Source organism: Salvelinus namaycush, chromosome 31, assembly GCF_016432855.1.
Source record: "Salvelinus namaycush isolate Seneca chromosome 31, SaNama_1.0, whole genome shotgun sequence".
Taxonomy (NCBI): Eukaryota; Metazoa; Chordata; class Actinopteri; order Salmoniformes; family Salmonidae; genus Salvelinus; species Salvelinus namaycush.
The window spans coordinates 36,560,324-36,585,427 of record NC_052337.1 but is presented as its reverse complement, the minus strand read 5'-3'; the positions used below and the strand labels follow the sequence as shown (position 1 = coordinate 36,585,427).

At 42.9% G+C, this 25,104-nt stretch overlaps 2 protein-coding genes across 2 annotated transcripts in view; one reads left to right on the top strand and one right to left on the bottom strand.

Moving 5' to 3' along the window:
• Window positions 1-1,416: 1,416 nt before the first annotated feature.
• Window positions 1,417-14,151, bottom strand: ggt1b (gamma-glutamyltransferase 1b). The gene is made up of 13 exons (XM_038971192.1): window positions 14,108-14,151; window positions 7,673-7,843; window positions 7,168-7,298; window positions 6,929-7,018; window positions 6,590-6,782; window positions 6,247-6,407; window positions 5,967-6,116; window positions 4,755-4,891; window positions 3,300-3,487; window positions 3,085-3,212; window positions 2,849-2,964; window positions 2,624-2,737; window positions 1,417-2,539 (listed from the first exon to the last, which is right to left on the bottom strand). Exons 2-13 carry the CDS (start codon window positions 7,837-7,839, stop codon window positions 2,393-2,395), a joined length of 1,722 nt encoding a protein of 573 aa, XP_038827120.1. The 5' UTR covers window positions 7,840-7,843; window positions 14,108-14,151; the 3' UTR covers window positions 1,417-2,392.
• A 9,423-nt stretch (window positions 14,152-23,574) lies between these two features.
• Window positions 23,575-25,104, top strand: part of LOC120025583 (leucine-rich repeat-containing protein 75B-like) — a 71,858-nt gene continuing 70,328 nt past the window's right edge. Inside the window, exon 1 of the mRNA XM_038970137.1 lies at window positions 23,575-23,868. Coding sequence (XP_038826065.1) covers window positions 23,575-23,868 — 294 coding nt within the window. The remainder of the gene's footprint in view (window positions 23,869-25,104) is intronic.

Genomic DNA, 25,104 nt, shown 5'->3' with positions numbered 1-25,104 from the left:
GTTTTTTCCCCTCATCAATCTACACACAATACCCCATAATGATGAAGCAAAAATAGGTTTTTAGAAATGTTTGTAAATGTAAAAACTCAAATATCACATTAACATAAGTATTCAGACCCTTTACTCAGTACTTTGTTGAAGCACCTTTGACAGCGATTACAGCCTTGAGTCTTCTTGGGTATGACGCTACAAGCTTGGCACACCCGTATTTGGGGAGTTTCTCCCATTCTTCTTTGCAGATCCTCTCAGGCTCTGCCAGGTTGGATGGGGAGTGTCACTGCACAGCCATTGTCAGGTCTCTCCAGAGATGGTAGATCGGGTTCAAGTCCAGGCTCTGGCTGGGCCACTCAGGGACATTCAGAGACGTATTCCGAAACCGCATTGTCTTGGCTTTGGGCTTAGTGTCGTTGTCCCGTTGTAAGGTGAACATTCGCACCAGTCTGAGCGCTCTGGAGCAGGTTTTCATCAAGGATCTCTCTGTACTTTGCTCTGTTCATCTTTCCCTCGATCCTGACTAGTCTCCCAGTCCCTACTGCTGAAAAACATCCCCACAGTATGATGCTGCCACCAACATGCTTCAGCATAGGGATGGTGCCAGGTTTCCTCCAGATGTGACGCTTGGTATTCAGACCATAGAGTTCAATCTTGGTTTCATCAGACCAGAGAATCTTGTTTCTCAATGTCTGAGAGTCCTTTCGGTGACTTTTGGCAAACTCCAAGTGATGCCATGTGCATTTTACTGAGGAGTGGCTTCCGTCTGGACACTACCATAAAGGCCTGATTGGTGGAGTGCTGCAGTGATTGTTGTCCTTCTGGAAGGTTCTCCCATCTCCACAGAGGAACTCTGGAGCTGTCAGTGACCATTGGGTTCTTGGTAATCTCCCTGACCAACGCCTTTCTCCCCCGATTGCTCAGCTCTAGGAAGAGTCTTGGTGGTTCAAAACTTCTTCCATTTAAGAATAATGGAGGCCACTGTGTTCTTGGGGACCTTCAATGCTGCAGAAATGTTTTGGTACCCTTCCCCAGATCTGTGCCTCATCACAATCCTGTCTCGGAGCTCTACGGACAATTCCTTCAACCTCATGGCTTTGTTTTTGCTCTGACATTCACTGTCAGCTGTGGGACCTTATATAGACAGGTGTGTGAATTTACCACAGATGGACTCCAATCAAGTTGTAGAAACATCTCAAGGATGATCAATGGAAACAGGATGCACCGGAACTCAATTTCGAGTCTCATAGCAAAGGGTCTGAATACTTATTTAAATATGGTATTTCTGTTTTTTTATGATTTATATAATCAATTTTAGAATAAGGCTGTGTGCGACTCTTTATTAGTATAGCCTACATGGTGTATTTGACCAACATAAATTAACAAATGGCAAACAAACATTGCACTTTGCAGTCGTGTCATGAGAACAATTGAACCATGAAGTAAGCCCTCTTTTATTATTTGAAATTTGTTTCTGTCTTCCTGTGTTTTCATTGTTGGTCAATGCTTATACGATTGTTGCAGTCTTACATCATAAAACTTTTATATGGGTATGGCTTGTGAATTATTAATCTTGAACCAATAGCATGTCTTCTCAAAAGTAACACAAATAATATACATTTTTTTACTGAATATAACATTTGGTTTAAGGCAAACAGTGATTATAATAATATATTATCTCAAAATGAAAATCCTGACTGAAAATCCATGAAAGATTGCAGTGAAAGAAAAACATTGATATAGTGTTGGCACAGTTACTTTGAATAAGAAATATTGAGATGGTACACATAGTACCGCATTGTAAAGCAGAGTGGAGGAGGACTGTGGAGAATGAATAGCTCTATCTCAGCATCTGGATCTCAGACTGAGGCACTGGAGGGATAGGAGACGTTGGAGGGTAGCTTCTCTCCACTTTCTTATGACACCAACGAGGGGAGAAAGGTGACCCTGGTTTACCAGAGAGGACTAAGGTCATACTGTAGGTCGTAGGTCTTTGCTGAGATGACAGGAATCTGAATGTTTTTCTCTTGGTTTGTAATATAGTCTATAGAGTAGGGCCAGGACGATACCAGTATCGCAAAGCGGATTAACTTCTTCAGGAAAACAGCCCTAATGTTGGAAACAAACATCATTATGTTGTCATCCAGAGTCCGATGTATATGTTTTCCATCTACAGCACACAATATTTTACATACAGTACAGCAGGTTTTTAAAGGACCAAAGAGATGTGCTTCGTGTATTCATTTTTGCCATGGAAAAAATATTGCGATACTGGTATTGTCACAGCCCTATTGTAGAGGTGGCTTTCATCTGAATCAGAAGCCCAATCAGCCAGCCTGTCTGTGGGAGCAGAGGTGTGTGGTTTGCCTCAGTTCGTGGGAGCAGGGGTCTGTGGTTGGTCTCAGTACCCAGCAGCGTAGCCCCATTTCCTGGGGTCGGATTCAGCATGGAGCCGGTCCCCCTGGCGCACCACTGCCTGAACCACAGCCCCTGTGGCTGTCAGGAACTCTGTCTCATGGTTCTTCAAAGCCAGACCTGCCATCACCATCTGAAGGAAAGCATACTCATTGTGACACTCCTTTTTATGCACTGTAGAGTATGTGAATTCACTGTCGTCAGTCATCTAACCCACCTCGTCAAACCCGGGCTCTCCCAGTGTGGTGTTGGGACTCAGCTGGTTGTGGATTCTGGGATCTGCCACAGCTTTCTTCAGGTCGTAGTTAAAGAACAGCGTGTTGAGAATCACCTGCAGAATGAACAGCCAACAATTCAGTCACAGACGACAACTTGGTAGAATGCAAAGAAAGTATTAGAGTACTTTCACACAGCGATGAAAGGGCATTGTAGCCTGATGTACCGTGGCAGTTGCCGTGGTGATCTTTGTTCCTCCTGAGCCCCCCACCACCATCTTGACATTGTTGCTCCTCTTGTCAAAAAGAATGGCTGGACACATAGAAGACAAGGGCCTCTTACCTGGGGAGAGATAACAAGGCAGTTAGGCCCATCCTTACCCACCATCAAGTACCAATTTCTGGCTATTAGAGCCGGGTGGTGAACTGAAAAGTGTGGCGTCTGTACAGATGTAGCCCTTACCTGGTCTGATGAAGTTGTTTGGTGAAGGAGGCACTCCAAAGCCATTGGTGATGAGGGGGGAGCTGAAGTCATCCATCTCATTGTTGAGGAGGATTCCTGTAGATCGTGACATGACTTTGGAGCCAAAACTAGGGAGGAAATAGAAAAGAATGATAATGAGGACTAGCTCCAGTTCATTTTTCCAATCAAATGTTTAACTGGGACATGATTCCTACAATTGGTTGATGGTGCTGGTGGCTGCCACTGCACTCCCGTCCTCTGCCACCACAGACAGATGTGCTGTCCCGTGGTTCTCGGGGACAAAGTACTCCGGCTCATAGTAGTTCATGTGATGGGTGGTATCATCTGTAATCTTCTGACGGAGGGCATCAGCAAAGTAATCTGAGGTCATGTTGCGGATGAGCTGAAGAGGCGAGGGGACAGGAGAATGAGTCTTAAATGAATGCCAAATAATAAAAATAACCATTTAGAACAGTCTAAAATGACGAAGCTGTGCTGGTTTGCATTTACAGAAATTTCAACATAGCAGCTGTACAAATAGTCTCTTGGCAGACAGAAGTTCATTTCAATCAATAATCCAATCAACTCTCTTATATGAGCATATTTAATAAAAGGGCTTACCAAGAAAACAGGATTTTAACATTAAATCCATAATGTTGCTTCATCTATGATTAGGCTATTAGCTGGCCAAATGTAGGCTACATTAAAAGTGCAATACATTTAATATAACCATGTATTAGTGTGGGTTTTCAGTGAATTTATGTAAATCACGAAGCTCGTCTGTATTTCCTTTGGTGCAGGTGTAACCGATGTGAAATGGCTAGCTAGTTAGCGGTGGTGCGCGCTAATAGAGTTTCAATCGGTGAAGTCACTCGCTCTGAGACCTGAAGTAGTTGTTCCCCTTGCTCTGCAAGAGTCTCGGCTTTTGTGGCGCGATGTGTAACGATGCTTCGGGGGTGGGTGACTGTTGTCTGTGTGCAGAAAGTCCCTGGTTCGAGCCCGGCGAGGGGACGGATGAAAGCTATAATGTTACTGTTACACAGGAATAGAGGTTAAACTATGATTTTTCATTGTCCTCGTTTCCATAATGTTGCCATGATTTTTTGGGTCTCTCTACCGCTGTTTTCACAGACACCCAAATATCACCTTTGTTCATTTTGATATGGCCTATTAATCAACGAGACACCTGATATTTGTTACTATTATTTTGTGTTAGTATTAGCCATTGACACTGTTATGTTTAATTTCACATTGTTGTGTCTCAATAGGCCACTAGGCTAAAAATAGGAGTTGAGTGCAATTGTTGGGTCAGTCACCTGTAACTACTCATCCAATGGATTAAAGCTGAGAAAAATAAATCCCTGCCTTTTTTGTTGAGTGCTCCAACTCCTTTCTACTTGAATTAGTCCTTTTGTAAGTTTTTCTTGGCAAGCCCTTTTGTTGGATTTTTTGACATTGTTGCCAAGCATCCCTCTTACCTTTATTTATTTGCTGTAGCTCGGAGGCCTACCTGAAATCATATCCATATTAACTGTCTCCAATGAACATGAACTTATTGACCCATGACATTCCAACACATACAGTACTATGAGCCGTTGATTGAATATGATCAGTAAGTGATTGAGAGTACTATTGAATATAAACTCTGATAAGATGGGGGTGAGACTTACATCAGAGATGTTGAGGAAGTTTGGATCTCCCAGCATGCTTCGCTTGGCGTAAGCAAATCGGAAGGCCTCGACCATGCGGTGGTACGTGAGGATCTTCTTCTCAGTGCTGGAGACACTGTCTGAGGTAAAGTTGTATCCTGAAAACAGTAACCAGTGTAACCATAGCCACCATCTTTACATTTATTAAACAATAATACAGTACATTACATTTGATCAGGTGAAGTTGACATTCAAAGGGTTTACTCTCAATATAAAAGTTCTGTTCATTCTGTTTCCCTATTCCAGACTATCACTGTTAGAACTGTTTTAGCTCACAGCCATAGAGGAGGAGAGGATGGGGGAAAAATGAAAGAGAACTGTAACCAAATGGAATTGTTTGATGAATTTCAGCTGACAGGCAGTAGCAGAAGTCATGGTGAACTGTCAGGATGAAGGGCTTGAGCGGGCCCTGGCATGCCAGTGTTATGTGATTCCCCCACCACTCGTCTGTGTCCAATTAGAGGTAAATTGGTCAGATTAGTGTTTGCGGTAGAGGCAGAGAGCCACTGTAAGTGGGGCGGCCAGGCAGAGGAGCCACAGGAAGAGACGGTTTAGTTTAATTAGGGAGTTTAAATACTCTGGAATAAAGTTTCCATCTAATCCCCCGACAGACACTGTCATATTATATAGCTACTGTACTGGGAACCAGCAGAGAGAGGGAGTCTGGAGGAAGTACTCTATTGACTAGATATCCAATAGACTCCGGGCATTAATGTGAAGCTGAAACAGAGCTGGGGATGAGAAGAGGAGATGTATTTCTACACCCCAATTACTGGTCAGTCAGCAGCACCACCACCGAACAGAAGGTGGTTATTTATCTGAATATGCATTATCAAGAGAGAGACATGGAGCATACAGTAACGGGATGCGATAGACCAGGGCTGCTATAATGGTAATGAACAGTTCAGCATCATTTTCCGCAGTTAACAGTGCTGACGGAGCACCAGGCCTGCAGAGCAGAGCGCCTCGGGTGTGATGGCTCAGAAAACAATTATCTTTGGTTCTTAATTACTCCTATCTTGAGCAGCTGCCACATCTCTAATACATTTGTACTGTAGCACGAGAGTGACAGGCTGTCCAAATGTGACTCAAATATTTTTCCAAACCTCCTTAAATAGAACAGACACAGTTTGATGTTGAATACAACTCTGTGTCATCAGGTTGAAGGCTTACCATCCAGAATGTTGAGTATGAGGGACAGGACAGGGCCACTGGCTGGGGCGTTGGGCACATACATGATGTACTCCCCCACATTAGCATTGAGAGGACTCTCATCCAAAAAAGGCTTGTAGTTCTTTAGGTCATCCAGTGTGATGATACCATCTGAAACACATACCGGTAAACAGACAATAAGACACTGTTTCTGTTAAGATGTTCAGCCAGCAGACCCTGAATGAAATTCTATCAAAATTGCAGCTTGTTAATATTTGGTAGATATAAGGGAGAAGCCAACCTGCTGACTGAATGTCCCTCACAAGGTTCTCTGCCAGTGGGCCTTCGTAAAAAGCATTAGGTCCCTTGTTTGCTATTGTTTCATAGGTGTCAGCAAGTTTAGTAAAGGTGATGGTGTCGTTTTCCTTCAGGATGGCACCATTTTTGTCACAAAACACCTCACTTAAAGAGAGACCAAAAACAGAGATGTCAGAGACAACATATGAGACACTGAGCTCTCATGTTTGGGAATAAGGGCAAAAATCATCTTAAAAGGGGAGTATCTCCTCATGTGAAAACTTGACCCTCTGTACAGTAACTCAGATCACCACTCCATATTATGTCTCCCTTCTAGGCATTCTTACCATAAAGCGGTGTCACCAGTGATGGTTTCCCTGTTCTTGGAGATAGCAGTTGCCAATGCCCTGCCCAAAGGAAAGCCTTTCCGTGCCAACTGGATTGCAGGCTGGAACAGCTCTCTCCATGGCAATTTTCCATGGCGATTGTGTGCCAGCTCGTACCCACGGATCTCCCCTGGTATGGCGATGGACAACCCTCCTGCCAAACGTTACTGCCAAACATTACTGCCAAACGTTCCTATACAACTCTTATCTCTGTATCTTTGACTATCGCAAGGCCATCACTCATCGTAAACGTATGCCTTTCATCCATTTTCTGGTGTTAGGTAACTGGTAAAACATTACCTTTCTTGGCTAACTGGGTGCTATTCCCAAACATGTTCTCTGTCGCGTTGGCGGGAGCCGTCTCCCTGGAATCAATGGTCTCTACCTTTCCTTTGAAGGAAGTCAAAATCATCTTTACAACATCACACCAAGGTTTTACATCTCCTGTTTTTAGTTCAGGTGTCATTGTTGGAATTGTTGACATAATTAAAGATAAATATGGTGTAGTTTTAAGTCAAGGATTAGGGCTCTGACTGTACCAGTTTTGGCATCATAGATAGTGAAGAAGAGTCCTCCTCCAATGCCCATGCTGTGGGCGTTCATCAGCCCAACACACAGCAAGGCAGCAATAGATGCATCCACTGCAGAGCCACCTTTCTGCAATGTGTCTCTGAGATTTACAGACACACCCACGCCGAAAAAAGTTTATATTCAGTGGCCCTAATTTGCATACAAATGCACTAGTTCATAAAGAAACAGCAGGCAGTTTACACAGACAGAATGAATTATCATGACAAAACGGGAAGGATTTGAGATGACGGAGGAACATAAATAGACTCAGAAGCAGGAGCATATTTGTATGTTCAGACCAAGAAAAACTTGAGCCTGGTTTCTGCTATTAGGCCTGCTTGGAACAGTATGCTTTGAAACCGGTATCTTTGTGTCTGGATGTCTACAAAAACATTTAAATGAGTAATTTGTTGGTGTAGAAATGTTTGAGACTGGTACTGTATATACTTTATGTGTTTGTGTGAGAGTTCTTACCTGCCGATTTCTGAGCATGGGCCAGCATCAGCTGCCACGGCAGCCCTGGAGTAGGGATGGTCATTTGAGGTCGACCTGCTGCCCAGCCCAAAGAACACACCCACGAAGGTGCTCACGGCAGCCACCAGCAGCACCACCAGACCCACCACTATGGACTTATGGACCATCTTTCTGTCAGGGAAACACAGGAAATCCTATTACAGTCAATCTCAATTGAAGGGAGTTATATAAACACATAGAAACACCCCCACACAAACGTACTCTCAAAATTGCAAAACACATGAGCAAAGGCAAAAGTCAGTGCAACACAATTGTACAGTGTGAGTTGTTGATCAATTCTTACATTCTGTTCAGGTATGAAACCATGCCATTACTACTCACCTCACTCCTCACTGACACAAATGACTGATGATTGGCTAAAATGCATTTATAATAATACGATTGTGGTAGCTTTTTTGTTGGACTTTAGTGCAGCTTTTGATATTATTGATAATAACCTATTGCTGAAAACACTTAAGTGTTATGGCTTTACATCCTCTGCCTTATCATGGATTGAGAGTTAACTATCTAACAGAGCACATAGGGTTTTCGTTAATGGAAGCCTCTCTAATGCAATTACAGTTGAGTGTGGTGTACCGCATGGCAGCAGGCTTGGGCCATTATTGTTTTTCTGTTTTTACTAATGACCTTCCGCTGACCTTGAATAAAGCCAGTGTGTCTATGTACACTGACAACTTAACAGCATACATGTCGGCTACGACATTAAAATAAATAACTGACACATAGAGCTCCAGTCACTTTTAGAATGGGTAACTAGCAATAGGCTGGTGCTAAATATATTTTAAAAAGCAACATTTTTGGAACAAATCACTCACTCAAACCTAAACCTCTAGATATATATCTAGATATATTATTGAATAATGTGGTGATTGAGCAAGTTGAGGAGACTAAACTGCTGGGTGTAACCCTAGATAGCAAGATGTCATATAGACTCAATGGTTGCTAAAATGAGAAGAGGTCTGTCCATGATAAGGCTTGCTTTGCTTTCTTCACATTGCTTTCTTCACATCTGTCAACCTATTTTTGTCGCACCTGGACTACTGCCCAGTTGTATGGTCAGGTGTGGCAAAGAAGGACATAGGCAAACTGCAGTTGATCCAGAACAGAGCAGCAGGTATTGCACTTAGAATTAGTAACATGAGAGCGAATGTCAGTAACATGCATGTCAATCTCTCCTGGCTCAGAGTTGAGGAGAGATTGACCGCATCACTATTGCTCTTTGTGCGACGTGTTGATATGTTGAAGGTACCGATCTGTCTGTTCAAGCAGTTGGCACACAGTTCAGACACTAATCTGTACCACACAAAACATGCAACATGAGGTCTCTTCTAAGACCCCAGGTCCAGAACAGAGGCTGGAAAACGCACAGTATTAAATAAAGCCATGACTACATGAAACTCTCTGCCACCCGAGGTAACTCAAGCAAGCATTAAAAACAGATTCAAAAACAGATAAAAGAACTCCTTACGGCACGATGGGGACTGTGAAGAGAAACAGATACTTTTATGTATTTTGTATTCTATTATGTATTGTAATGATATGTGATACTTGGTTGTCTCACCTGGCTATCTTGAGATGGGAGCATCTGCTAAATTACTAAATTGTGATGTAAATGTAGTGCAATGTACAGTCATCTATTTCATTTGTTTTGTTTTGAGTTCTGTTTGCCTCGGCAGCAGCTAATTGGAGATCCTAATAAATACTAATACTACTACTATTCAACAGTGTCCTAACCTTATCTAGAGAGTAAACACAATAGTACTCCTTTCAGTATATCAACCCAACAAGATACACTTTTCCCCTAACTACACTGAACAAAAATATAAACGCAGCATGTAAAGTGTTGGTCCCATGTTTCATGATCTGAAATAAAAGATGCTATAAATGTGCACCTTGTACACAGGTGCACCTTGTGCTGGGGACAATAAAAGGCCACTCTAAAATGTGCAGTTTTGTCACACAACACAATGCCACAGAAGTCTCAAGTTTTGAGGGAGTGTGCAATTGGCATGCTGACTGCAGGAATGTCCACCAGATCTGTTGCCAGAGAATTTAATGTTAATTTCTCTACCATAAGCCGCCTTTAACGTCATTTAGACAATTTGGCAGCACGTCCAACTGGCCTCAAAAACGCAGACCACTTGTAACCACGCCACCCCAGAACTTCCACATCTGGCTTCTTCACCTGCAGGATCGTCTGAGACCAGCCACCCGGACAGCTGATGAACCAAAGGAGTATTTCTGTCTGTAATAAAGCCCTTTTGTTGGAAAACAATAATTCTGACTGGCTGAGCCTGGTTTCAAAGTGGGTGAGCCTGGCCCCCAAATGGGTGGGCCTATGCTCTCCCAGGCCCACACATGGCTGTACCCCTGTCCATTCATGTAAAATCGCTAGATTAGGGCCTATTTAATCTATATAAATTGACTGATTTCATTAAATGAACTGTAACAGTAAAATCATTGAAATTGTTGCATGATGTGTTTATATTTTGTTCAGCATAATTTATTTTGTTGAAATCTGAGACTGGGTTTACACAGGCATCCCAACTCTGATTTCTTTGCCTAAATATTTGCAAAAGATCTGATCTGATTGGTCAGAAGACCAATTATTGGCAAAGATCTGAATTTGTCTGCCTGTGTAAATGAGGTCCACTTACTGAGGGCAAGGTTCACTTGACTAAAGAATGTAATAAAAAGAGGCATATTTATTTAAAAACAGGCATAAACATTTAATACAATTTGATTCTGACCTTGGGGCAATGCTAATAACAAGCTTTGACATGTTGCGATAAGAAAGTTAAACATATTTATATTAAACAGTCACACATTGGTGAGAGGGTAGTCTCTACCTTTTGAAAAGGAAGGTTGTTTTTGAAAAAAATATATACAGTATACAGTGAGGGAAAAAAGTATTTGATCCCCTGCTGATTTTGTACGTTTGCCCACTGACAAAGAAATGATCAGTCTATAATTTTAATGGTAGGTTTATTTGAACAGTGAGAGACAGAATAACAACAAAAATATCCAGAAAAACGCATGTCAAAAATGTTATAAATTGATTTGCATTTTAATGAGGGAAATAAGTATTTGACCCCCTCTCAATCAGAAAGATTTCTGGCTCCCAGGTGTCTTTCATACAGGTAACGAGCTGAGATTAGGAGCACACTCTTAAAGGGAGTGCTCCTAATCTCAGTTTCTTACCTGTATAAAAGATACCTGTCCACAGAAGCAATCAATCAATCAGATTCCAAACTCTCCACCATGGCCAAGACCAAAGAGCTCTCCAAGGATGTCAGGGACAAGATTGTAGACCTACACAAGGCTGGAATGGGCTACAAGACCATCGCCAAGCAGCTTGGTGAGAAGGTGACAACAGCTTCTGCGATTATTCGCAAATGGAAGAAACACAAAGGAACTGTCAATCTCCCTCAGCCTGGGGCTCCATGCAAGATCTCACCTCGTGGAGTTGCAATGATCATGAGAACGGTGAGGAATCAGCCCAGAACTACACAGGAGGATCTTGTCAATGATCTCAAGGCAGCTGGGACCATAGTCATCAAGAAAACAATTGGTAACACACTACGCCGTGAAGGACTGAAATCCTGCAGCGCCCGCAAGGTCCCCCTGCTCAAGAAAGCACATATACATGCCCGTCTGAAGTTTGCCAATGAACATCTGAATGATTCAGAGGACAAATGGGTGAAAGTGTTGTGGTCAGATGAGACCAAAATGGAGTTCTTTGGCATAAACTCAACTTGCCGTGTTTGGAGGAGGTGGAATGCTGCCTATGACCCCAAGAACACCATACCCACCGTCAAACATGGAGGTGGAAACATTATGCTTTTTCTGCTAAGGGGACAGGACAACTTCACCGCATCAAAGGGACGATGGACGGGGCCATGTACCGTCAAATCTTGGGTGAAAACCTCCTTCCCTCAGCCAGGGTATTGAAAATGGGTCGTGGATGGTTATTCCAGCATGACAATGACCCAAAACACACGGCCAAGGCAACAAAGGAGTGGCTCAAGAAGAAGCACATTAAGGTCCTGGAGTGGCCTAGCCAGTCTCCAGACCTTAATCCCATAAAAAATCTGTGGAGGGAGCAGAAGGTTCGAGTTGCCAAACGTCAGCCTCAAAACCTTAATGACTTGAAGAAGATCTGCAAAGAGGAGTGGGACAAAATCCCTCCTGAGATGTGTGCAAACCTGGTGGCCAACTACAAGAAACGTCTGATCTCTGTGATTGCCAACAAGGGTTTTGCCACCAAGTACTAAGTCATGTTTTGCAGAGGGGTCAAATACTTATTTCCCTCATTAAAATGCAAATCAATTTATAACATTTTTGACATGCGTTTTTCTGGATATTTTTGTTGATATTCTGTCTCTCACTCTTCAAATAAACCTACCATTAAAATTATAGACTGATCATTTCTTTGTCAGTGGGCAAACGTACAAAATCAGCAGGGGATCAAATACTTTTTTCCCTCACTGTATATCTAGCTGGTTGGAAATTTAAATTCAGATAAGAGCCTTTTGATGTACTTAATGAGAATTTTCCAGAGCTTTTTTAAATTTATTTTTATTTAACCTATATTTAACTAAGCAAGTCAGTTAAGAACAAATTCTTATTTACAACGACGGCCTAGGAATAGTGGGTTAATTTCCTTGTTCCGGGGCAGAACAACAGATTTTTACCTTGTCAGCTCGGGGATTCGATCTAGGCAACCTTTCGGTTACTGGCCCAACGCTCTAGCCACTAGGCTACCTGCCGCCACAGCTTGCACTGTACTGTATAGATATTGTACATACAGTGCATTCGGAAAGTATTCAGACCCTTCCCTTTATCCATATTTTGTTACGTTACAGCCTAATTCTAAAATGGATTAAATATTTTTTTCCCTCATCACACACAATACCCCATAATGACAAAGCGAAAAGTGTATTATTATTTATTTTTTTATACAGTATTTACACAAATATTCAGACACTGTGCTATGAGACTTGAAATTGAGCTCATGTGCATCCTGTTTCCATTGGTCATCCTTGAGATGTTTCTACAACTTGACTGGAGTCCACCTGTGGTAAATTCAATTGATTGGACATGATTTGGAAAGGCACACCTGTCTTTGTAAGGTCCCACAGTTGACAGTGCAAGCCAGAGCAAAAAACAAGCTATGAGGTTGAAGGAATTGTCCGTAGAGCTCAGAGACAGGATTGTGTCGATGGTCAGATCTGGGGAAGGGTACCAAAAAATGTCTGCAGCATTGAAAGGTCCCCAAGAGCACAGTGGCCTCAATAATTCTTAAATGGAAGAAGTTTGGAACCACCAAGACTCTTCCTATAGCTGAATGTCTGTGTCTGTGTTGAATACAGAGCAGATTTGATACATTAACAACAACAGTCGATGAAAATGATATGCTCTTTATCGCTGAATCAACACCCCAGTGTGTCAACACCCTAGTGTGTCACATTCATCAGTAGATACTAGCACCAGGTGTAGGTGAGTTACTGTTGAATGTAGAATGATACATTCACATACAGACACATCTCAGCTTCAGTGGGCAACACTGAACAATCACCCACGCACCAAACTGCCCATCTAGTGTTGCCAAAAGATATGACCCGTTCTAGCTGACCATAACTCTCTCACCATTGCACATGATCACAACTCACATACACAACCCCCATAGTTAAATATTGTCATCTACAATGCTTTAAATAACATACAAACACATTATGTTTTCAAACCCTTTTTATTTTACAAATGTCATATCATAAGCTACCAATTACCCATCATTGTTAAGGAAGAATATTTCCACTGAGATGCAGACTTTTTACAAGGACTGACTGACACTATTAGCTATTTAGTTAAGGACATTTGGTAAATATATTGACACTGAATCATTTATTGACTTGACTGTTTCCCAGTAACAGAGAGACCTATTAATTGTTAGAGAAGCGCGGATGTGTTGCCTGCATCAAACCCTACCTCACTGCAGAACTGTAGCTACAATATATGTGAGCACACTGTAATGCAGCACATCCCTCTCTGTGAAGCTTGTGCTGCCTGCGGCCAACAAAATTAAACCAGCAACACAAAAGACTGGAATTTCTCAGCCAGATAATACCTCCCTTCAGTGCTATGTATTTACTGCCATGCAAATTCCTCAGCCTTCAAAGCAACAGCGTTCAATGCGTGTAACATCTCTGGACACTTTCTTTAGCTTATGCAGCACAGGTGCAGTTGATGAAAATACACAAACCAATCAGACTGAATTATTCCCTGTCCTCACTCTTTATAGCATTTTTGTTGTTGTTGTTGCAACGATTGAGCTGTCCATCACCCAAATAGTAAAAGATCAGATCCTTCTCTTACCTTGGTGTCTCTCAGGCCTCTGGAACAGACTGGTTGCCAGTGGGTTTCTCACAGTCCTCTGAGCAAGTTTGAGCAGTACATAGCACCATGTAGGCAATAGCTCTCAATGTGTAACTATTACAATGCCATTAAACATTAACCTACGCCTCCATAAAAGCACCTCATCGGTGGTACTGTGGCAAAAGCAGACAGGAACGTTCAGAAAACATTAAAATAAGACCCACCTCTCTTATGAGGGAATTCATTTACAAGTTAACATCAACATAAAACCATCTATGATGCCGTTTTGTTGCCCCAGAGACTGGATGTCTGACCAATAGGACAAATTATCTCTTTAACAAATAGACTGCTCTTGTGCATAGCTACGCACATGGAAGATTAACCACATGAAGCAAAATGGTTGTTGGAGATGAATTCAAACAGGTTAACTGCCATGATTTGAATGTGTAATGTGCTTCTAGAAGCGCTATCTTTTAGCACATTACCAATGCAGCAATCTACCACATGAAAAGGCATAGCAGTGTGGTACATTGCTTGTAGATCTCTTCTCTTGTAGTCTTTTCTGAGAACAACACAGCTGGATTGGTTTTAATGTTTAAGTTCAATGGGTGCAACAAAGGTTGAGATAGTATAAAAATCTTTAATAACACTCCTATATTGCTGAGTTTTATAGATTCTTCATTTTTTTCATTCGAGAATGACAACATCACCTCATTTCACAACAGAATTGTGGTTTTATTTCTTCTTGACACGTAGAATATATTATACAGTAACTGCATAATTGATTTTCTCTTTAGGTTTAACTCGCCTATTAAATGTGATTACCAATAGTTAGTTAAATTATTTTACTTTTACATATTGACTGCATGGGAGTCTCATTCCCAGCCTGATTCACGGCTCATAATAAACATTCATTTATATTATGTCAGTATGTAATACTCTGGAAATACCCAACTAGCTAAATAAAAAGGTTGGTGAGAAAGAGAGTGAGATAGAGAGAGAGAAAGAATCTGAAAAGAATCTGCAGTGTAGGTCTGTAAGACAATATATAAAGAACGGAGGACTGAGCGAAAGACACATTTCCTTTATATTGTATGTTTTGTATGCATTGTTGTACTGTATAAACAAAACAGAAAAATATACATTGATTAGCCTATGTGATAATATGGATTATGATCATTAAATTAATATCACAATTTACATTCCTGCACTCTAAAACAGGCTGGGTTAAAAACAACCCGATTTGGGTTATTTGGTAACCCAGCGCTGGGTAAATTATGGACAGAACACACGCTGGTTATTTTTACATGGATTACCCAAACGGTTAATTTAACCAACAGTTTTTTTTAACCATCTGTTGGGTCGACCCAGCAGCTAGGTCTTTTTTAATGTAATCAATCGGTTATTTCAGGGGGCGTGGCCTAGTAGGGCCGTGGCTTTCACATTATTATTTTTGGCCACCCGTAAGAGTAAATGTTATTCCTGTTCATCATTTTAAAGGTGCTACATCTAGAATCTCTCTTAATTTCTCCCCTATGTGGAAGCTAGGTGAATTGCAACAGCACTAGGCTACTTTCAAAACAAATCTCCCCCTAGTCCGCATCCCATTTCCCGTAACATGGTGGAGACTCGTGCTTGAGCCTTTTACTTTCGGTTTTGTTCCACCAGCTTCAAACAGCTGTTAAAACTATATTTGTTGTTATTGAAAATATAATTCACAGCGATTTAGATGGTACAATGATTCCCTACACTATTTAGTGATTGTTTTCTCACCAGGAAATTAGTGATTTCTACATTGGCCACTCAACCTAATTTCCACTGGATAACACAGCCACAAAGTCAAAACAGCTTTTCCATTTTGACAACAGATGCCGTGCCGGCGGGAGAAATCAATAGGCAAATATCACACCCAATCACAACACTGGCAGGTACGTAATACCGTGAAACACTATAATTCCACTGTTACTGCAGATATTTTCTGAAAATACAATGCAAAATGTAATATATCCTATATGTAGCACCTTTAAGTTTGTACACTGCAAATTTCAATTTTCCTTTAATATTTTTGCACATAACATATTATAATATAACATTCATAACATTATTATTTACATATTCCAACACTGGGATATGCATAGGCTCCTGGGGCCTGATTCAGAATTAGGAAACGTATGCATTTCCTATTCAAGTCTTTCCTATGCACTTCTCAGTAGTTGGTATTCAGACTTACCTTAGGCAGGTGCGTAATGGGCTTTGCAGACATGGTTTCCTTGCGTGCACTGAATAAACCCTCCCACTTGCTGGCCAACAGATTTTCTTGTGGAGTTTTTATTCAATAGTGTTTTCACTACATTTATCTAAAGCCATCCCTTTGAAATTGGTGTACCTTTAATTCGAATTTTCTCACCAGACTCACTAGAATATATGGAGAGAACGGTTCAGAATTCAAGGATCAGTGAAAGAAAGCCATCTAAATATACGCATATTCGTCTCCGTTTCAGCATTTCAGATATAAAATACTCTGATTTTGTAGATTATTTGGGCAAATTTCAGGGTTAGGAAAGTATGTATGAATCATAAAATCATTGTTTGGAGAGCCTTTGCGCATGACATATATTGATGAATCAAATATACAGTGGTTTGATTCATCTTGAAAGTTGCCATATTCAAGTTTAATCCATTAAATATTGTAAGGTGGAAAAAAGAGTACAATAGAGGTTTAACCATAGTCCTATAAATCTGGTGTCCTGTGTGATTTTATGTATGCTTCCTTTAATTCTCCCATCTCTCTCTCTCTCTCCTGGAGGACCTGAGCCCCAGGACCATGCTTCAGGACTACCTGGCCTGACGACTCTTGGCTGTCCCCGTCCCCAGTCCACCTGGTCATGCTGCTTCTGCTGTTCGAAACCTGCTGTTTCGACCCTCACTCTCTCTCTCTCACTCTCTCTTCTCCCCCGCACCTGCTGTCTCGACCTCTGAATTCTCAGTTATGAAAAGCCAACTGACATTTATTCCTGAGGTGCTGCCCTGTCACACCCTCTATAAGCGCTGTGATTATTATTTGACCCTGCTGGTCATCTATGAACGTGTGAACATCTAGAAGAACAATCTGGCCTTAATGGCCATCTACTCTTATACTCTCCACCCAGCACAGCCAGAAGAGGATTGACATGTACACTACCGGTCAAAAGTTTTAAAACACCAACTCATTCAATAATTTTTCTTTATTTTTACTATTTTCTACATTGCAGAATAATAGTGAAGACATCAAAACTATGAAATAACACATATGGAATCATGTAGTAACCAAAAAAGTGCTCAACAAATCAAAATATATTTTATATTTGAGATTCCTCAAATATCCACCCTTTGTCTTGATGACAGCTTTGCACACTCTTGTCATTCTCTCAACCAGCTTCACCTGGAATGCTTTTCCAAAAATCTTGAAGGGGTTCCAACATATGCTGAGCACATGTTGGCTGCTTTTCCTTCACTCTGCGGTTAGACTCATTCTAAACCATCTCAATTTGGTTGAGGTCAGGGAATTGTGGAGGCCAGGTCATCTGAACTCCAGGTCATCTGCGCCCCATCACTCTCCTTCTTGGCAAAACACCCCTTACACAGCCTGGAGTTGTGTTGGGTCATTGTCCTGTTGAAAAACAAATGATAGTCCCACTAAGACCAAACCAGATGGGATGGCATATCGCTGCAGAATGCTGTGGTAGTCATGCTGGTTAAGTGTGTCTTGAATTCTAAATAAATCACAGACAGTGTCACCAGCAAAGCACCCCCACACCATAACACCTCCTCCTCCATGCGTTAAGGTGGGAAATTCACACCAACCAAAAATCTCACATTTGGACTCCAGACCAAAGGACAAATTTCCTCCGGTCTAATGTCCGTTGCTCGTGTTTCTTGGCTCAAGCAAGTCTCTTCTTATTATTGGTGTCCTTTAGTAGTGTTTTCTTTGCAGAAACTCGACAATGAAGGCCTGATTCACAAGGTCTCATCTGAACAGTTGATGTTGAGATGTGTCTGTTACTTGAACTCTTTGAAGCATTTATTTGGGCTGCAATTTCTGAGGCTGGTAACTCTAATGAACTTATCCTCTGCAGCAGAGGTAACTCTGGGTCTTCCATTCCTATGGCGGTCCTCTTGAGAGACAGTTTCGTCATAGCGCTTGATGGTTTTTGCGACCTTCATGTCTTAAAGTAATGATGGACTGTCGTTTCTCTTTGCTTATTTGAGCTGTTCTTGCCATAATGAAGCTGGTTGAGAGAATGCCAAGAGTGTGAAAAGCTGTCATCAAGGCAAAGGGTGGATATTTGAAGAATCTCAAATATTGTAATGGTCGTCGTAATGTGGAAGAGAGGAGGACCAAAGCGCAGCGTGGTAAGTGTTCATGTCTTTAATATAAATCCAAAAACTGAACACAGGAACAAAAACAATAAACGATGATCAAACGAAACAGTACCGTGTGGCAACAAACACTGACACGGAAACAAACACCCACAAACCAAAAGTGAAACCCAGGCTACCTAAGTATGATTCTCAATCAGGGACAACGATTGACAGCTGCCTCTGATTGAGAATCATACCAGGCCGAACACAAAACCCCAACATAGAAAAACACACATAGACTGCCCACCCCAACTCACGCCCTGACCATACTAAATAAAGACAAAACAAAGGAAATAAAGGTCAGAACGTGACAGTACCCCCCCCCCCCCCAAAGGTGCGGACTCCGGACGCAAAACCTGAACCTATAGGGGAGGGTCTGGGTGGGCGTCTGTCCGCGGTGGCGGCTCTGGCTCGGGACGTGGACCCCACTTCAACATAGTTTTTGTCCGCCTCAACCGCCCCCGTGGCCTCTTACGAGCGGCGATCCTTGCCACCGACCTCCGACTGGGGACCCTAGCCATGGGTCCCGAATGAACGAGGGATTCCGGCAGCACCGGAGTGAAGGACGACTCCGGCAGCGCCGGACAGGCGGGAGACTCCGGCAGCTCCGGAATGAAGGGCGACTCCGGCAGCGCCGGACAGGCGGGAGACTCCGGCAGCGCCGGAGTGAAGGGCAATTCCGGCATCGCCGGCGTGACAGGCAGCTCTGGCAGCTCCTGGCTGACTGACGGCTCTGGCGGCTCCTGGCTGACTGACGGCTCTGGCGACTCCTGGCTGACTGACGGCTCTGGCGGCTCCTGGCTGACTGACAGCTCTGGCGGCTCCTGGCTGACTGACGGCTCTGGCGGCTCCTGGCTGACGGACGGCTCTGGCGGCTCCTGACTGGCGGGCGGCTCTGGCGGCTCCTGACTGGCGGGCGGCTCTGGCGGTTCAGGACAGACGGGTGGCTCAGGCAGCGCTGGACAGACAGGCGGCTCAGGCGGCGCTGGACAGACGGGCAGCTCAGGCGGCGCTGGACAGACGGGCAGCTCAGGACAGACGGGAGACTCTGGCAGCGCTGGAGAGGAGGAAGGCTCTGGCAGCGCTGGACAGGCGGGAGCACCTGTAGGGAGGAGACGGAGAGACAGCCTGGTGCGTGGGGCTGCCACAGGACCCACCAGGCTGGGGAGACTTCCAGGAGGCTTGGTGTTAGGAGGAGGCACCTGAAGGACCGGGCTGTGGGGGAGCACTGGAGCTCTGGTGCGCAGCCTTGGCACCACTCCCCCAGGCTGGATAACTACTCTAGCCAGGACCCTCCAGAGTGCAGGCACAGGTTGAACCGGGCTGTGGGTAAGCACTGGAGATCTAGTGCCTACTACGCGCACCTCTCCCTTAGGCTCCACTCCCACATTTGCCCGGTACGAGCGGAGCGCAGGCATAGGATGCACTGCACCCTCCCAGCGCCCCGGAGACACAGCACGCAGAGCCGGCGCAGGATACCCTGGACCGAAACGACGTACCGGAGACCAGACACGCTGAGCAGGCACCATACGCCCTGGCTGGATGCCCACACTCGCATGACACTTTCGGGGGGCTGCCCTACAGCGCACCGGGCTATGGGCACGTACTGGCGACACCGTGCGATTAACCACATAACACGGTGCCTGACCAGTAACGCGCTGCTTATAATAAGCACGAGGAGTGAGCTCAGGTCTGCTACCTGGCTTAGCCACACTCCCCGTGTGCACCCCCCCCCAAAAAAAATTGGGGGGCTGCCTCTCGTACCTGTCGCGCTGCCGTGCTGCCTCCATTCGCCGGTATCCCTCCTCACACTGCTCCAGAGAATCCCAGGCGGGCTCCGGCACTCTCCCTGGGTCGACCGACAACCTGTCTATCTCCTCCCAAGTAGTGACATAGTCCAGATCTCGCTCCCATGTCCAGGAGTCCTGTGATCGCTGCTGCTGCCCGTTACCACGCTGCTTGGTCCTCTTGTGGTGGGTGTTTCTGTAATGATCGTCGTAATGTGGAAGAGAGGAGGACCAAAGCGCAGCGTGGTAAGTGTTCATGTCTTTAATATAAATCCAAAAAACTGAACACAGGAACAAAAACAATAAACGATGATCAAACGAAACAGTACCGTGTGGCGACAAACACTGACACGGAAACAAACACCCACAAACCAAAAGTGAAACCCAGGCTACCTAAGTATGATTCTCAATCAGGGACAACGATTGACAGCTGCCTCTGATTGAGAATCATACCAGGCCGAACACAAAACCTCAACATAGAAAAACACACATAGACTGCCCACCCCAACTCACGCCCTAACCATACTAAATAAAGACAAAACAAAGGAAATAAAGGTCAGAATGTGACAAATATAAAATATATTTTTATTTGTTTAACACTTTTTTGGTTACTACATGATTCCATATGTGTTATTTCATAGTTTTTATGTCTTCACTATTATTCTACAATGTAGAAGATAGTAAAATGAAGAAACCCTTGGATGAGTAGGTGTTCTAAAACGTTTGACCGGTAGCATATCTAAAACCCCACAGAGCAAGAGAGCAAGCAATGCAATTGTACAAGCACGGATGCTAGGAAAAACTCCCTAGAAAGGCAGGAACCTAGGAAGAAACCTAGAGAGGAATCAGGCTCTGAAGTCAACCCTCAGGGCCTGGTTCCACTCTATGTTACTCCCTAGGTTCTGTCTTTTCCAGGGAGTTTTTCCTAGCCACCATGCTTCTGCATTGCTTGATCTCTGGGGTTTTAGGTTCAGTTTCTGTTTAAGCACTTTGTGACAACTGCTGATTTAAAAACGGCTTTATAATACATTGGATTGATTGGTTGATTGAGGACCACCTACCAGCGAAATAGTCATGATTCCACAAGCCTCTCGTTCACATGTCATTCCTCATAAAGGGCTTATTGGAGCTGTCATTTGTGATTGAGACTTGTAAAAGCGTGCTTTAAACAATGTACATTTGTTGATTGCTAGGCCTACAAATATGATTATTTCTTGGTACATTTGACGAGATTGTGAACGACTCTTGGCGGAATGCATTGCATGACTGCTGTGAGGGTGATAAGCACAATATCGTTGGTGAACTGCAGCACCCCAAACAATTTGTTCTCGAATTCGGGTTTGTTGAGCAAAGGCTGTGTAGGTTTAGGTTCTACAAAGCTGTGTATATCATAACATTCAAAAAAGAATGAATTGCATTCATTCTTGCACAATGCGATCAATTATCAACCCAGAGCTTGAAGAAGTACCATGTGTAAATATTGAACAATCCAGGTATGAATTTAGAGATTTACCCAGAAAGACTCACAGTTGTAATCGCTGCCAAAGGTGATTCTAACATGTATTATGAACTGGGTGGTTCGAGCCCTGAATGCTGATTGGCTGACAGCCGTGGCATATCAGACTGTATACCACGGTTATGACAAAACATATTTTGTTACTGCTCTAATTACGTTGGTAAACAGTTTATAATAGCAATAAGGCACCTCTGTGGTTTGTGGTATATGGCCAATATACCAGGGCTAAGGGCCGTATCCAGGCACTCCGCATTGGGTCGTGCTTAAGAACAGCCTTTAGCCGTGGTATACTGGCCTTATACCATTGTTGCTTAATTGACTCAGGGGTGTGCATACTTATGCAAATTAGATATTTCTGTATTCCCTTTTCAATACATTTGCAAAAATGTCTAAAAACATGTTTTCACTTTGTCATTATAGGGTATTGTGTGTAGATGGGTGAGAAAAAAGATTGAATACATTTTTAATTCAGGCTGTAACACAACAGAATGTGGAATAAGTCAAGGGGTATAAATACTTTCTGAAGGCACTGTATGACAAGACAGTTGACCGTCAGAGCACGTCTCCACAGAGGAGCATGTATAGACATAGACAAGTTAGCTGACAACATCACGAAAATGATGAGTGTGCTGCAATGGGTGTTGTTGTGATTCTGGATGGCCAGATAGCTACTGTAGCAACAATGCCAAGAATCTGCCATGCAGGGAATCGTAGAAGGCTCGTTTCAGCAAGTTTTATCTTGTCTTGATACCATGTCTTATTTTGATGTGTTTTGTATGTGATAATATGGCAAAAATTCTCTAGCTAGCAAACCAACAACTGTAACGATGTATTTGAGACAAGTTCTCATTGTGAAAATGTATTTATGTTTTCAATAAATATTGGAGACGAAGTATAGTTTACATGTTGACAACAATCTAGGCCAATTATGTCTGTTTTGCCCCATAGTTGCGCACGCGTCGGTTTTGTTACTAAACAACCTGTCAATTAATCCTGCTGTAGAATTCATTGCAGCCAAGCAGGTCAAACGAAGGACTGAACGAGTCCCTCAGAAAACCGAATCACGCCTCTCAGTCACTAAAAAGAGTCGTTCAAAAAGAAGAAATCGTTCACGACCTACACATCACAACTCAATAACCCAGCATCAATAACCTAGCACCCAGCATCAATAACACAGCACTCTTTAAAGAAAACAGCCAAACTAAGTGACCCATAGCCTGCAACCCAGCAGTTGGGTCAACCAAACAACCAAGCATTTTTGTGTGTACAAAATGTAAAAGCATTGAGTCAGATCTCTCAAATCGAGTTAGTTCATCATGAGCTAAACAACAAAATTAGCCTTGGACCTGTATGAAGAGAGAGTAATCGCGCGACTCTGATCTGGGCAGCGCGGGTTCTGATTGGAAGCAAAGACCACGAGCTCCGTGTGATGTTGTATTACTGCACGAGCTCTGCTGTGGCAGTGCGTGGTTATTACTGCAAGACGATGGAAACTATTTGAAGACGAATTACGAATAGAAAGCTATGCAATACTGACGGTGGGATGCTCTATATTTAATATAATAGATAATATAGTAATTTATCAACCTCTGCTCATATCTTCTCCCTTTGTTTTCATACTGTAAAGATAAAAGTACATGCGTGCGTTATTCAATTTCCAAGTTTAGGCTACTGTGCAACTGTTATGGCTACATTCTGCCAAACGTTAATGTTACATAGTGTCAAGGAGCCGTTGTTCAAGTGAAACATTATTCTGTGAAGTAATGGGTTCTAAATTGACCAGGCAGAGTAGTCTGGACCAAATAGAAACCACATTTTCCAAGAGGAGACGCCAGCGGCATGACAGCTCCAGAGAAACCGAGAGGAGTGGAGGCAATGGTGGCGGAGAGTTCTTGTTTACATCCCTGATGCTAAAGTCCGACAAGCTTCCAGGGATGCTGCGAAAAACCAACCACAGCCCCTACGTGAGACGGGTGGCGTGGATCCGGGAAATACAGAAGCTTATCCGAGAAGAGAAACAAGAACAAGCAGTCGAAGTGCTCAAATTGCTAAGAAAGGTAAGAGAGAATGTTTAACACTGAATATTAACTTCTCAACTTCTCAAAGACGTGCTCTCTGTAAGTCACCTGCTGCACCTGTAGAATATGATGCTGTTTGTTCAGCAGTATCCACAGGTTGTCACTCAAGTCAGTGCCTGATAAATTATTACAAATGTACTGGTAAAAATGCTGCATCTATTATTAGTATTAGATTATTATACTGTAGGTTTGTTTTTACGTTAGGCTGGGTTCCTTCTTATTTTGGGGTTTCCCGCTTTAAATTATTTTCTGTTTGTCTTTAAATGTTTTGGTTCATTTCATTGTCAACAATTATTAAGTGTCTTAGCTTTATAGTTTACTTTGTTTCAGGGTACAATTATTCAGTGGCTTGGCCCTTATATAATCTCAGAGCAAAGGTGTAACTGTCACGCCCTGACCTTAGAGATCCTTTTTATGTCTCTATTTTGGTTGGTCAGGGTGTGAGTTGGGGTGGGCATTCTATGTTTTTGTTCTATGTTTTCTATTTCTATGTGTTTGGCGGTTGTGGTTCTCAATCAGAGGCAGCTGTCTATCGTCTCTGATTGAGAACCATACTTAGGTAGCCTTTTCCCACCTGTGTTTTGTGGGTTGTTGTTTTCTGTCTTTGTGTCTGTACCAGACAGGACTGTTTCGTTTCATTCTCTTTGATATTTTTTTTAGTGTTCTGTTTTAATAAATTAACATGAACACTTACCACGCTGCGCTTTGGTCCGATGATTCCTCATCTTCAGACGGTAACTGCTTTGTCAGATTGCTTGCCTCAGGCTCAGGTACAGTGCCTTCAGAAAGTATCAATTTTAACATTTTTGTTATTTAGCAGATGCTCTCATTCACACCCGTTGACTTTTTCCACATGTTGTGTTACAGCCTGAATTTAAAATGGATTAAATTCAGATTTTTGGTCACTGGCCTAAACACAATACCCCATAATGTCCAAGTGGAATTATGTTTTTCAGAATTTTTACTAATTAAAAATGAAAAGCTGAAATGTCTTGAGTCAATGAGTGTTCCACCCCTTTGTTATGGCAAGCCTAAATCAATTCAGGAGTAAAGACTAGCTTAACAAGTCACATAAATTGCACGAACTCACTGAAAAACAGCTTCTATCTCAAGGCCATCAGACTGTTAAATAGCCATTACTAGCCAGCTACCACCCTGTTACTCAACCCTGCACCTTAGAGGCTGCTGCCCTATATACATAGACATGGAATCACT

What these genes read in the sequence shown, in the direction of transcription:
- ggt1b (XM_038971192.1), bottom strand. Translation starts at nt 7,839, where the DNA reads ATGGTCCATAAGTCCATAGTGGTGGGTCTGGTGGTGCTGCTGGTGGCT. An exon ending in CCATGCTCAGAAATCGGCAG is followed by an intron (nt 7,299 to 7,672) that starts GTAAGAACTCTC and finishes TGTAAATCTCAG; the next exon opens with AGACACATTGCAGAAAGGTG. An exon ending in ACTTCCTCAACATCTCTGAT is followed by an intron (nt 3,488 to 4,754) that starts GTAAGTCTCACC and finishes TCGCCTCTTCAG; the next exon opens with CTCATCCGCAACATGACCTC.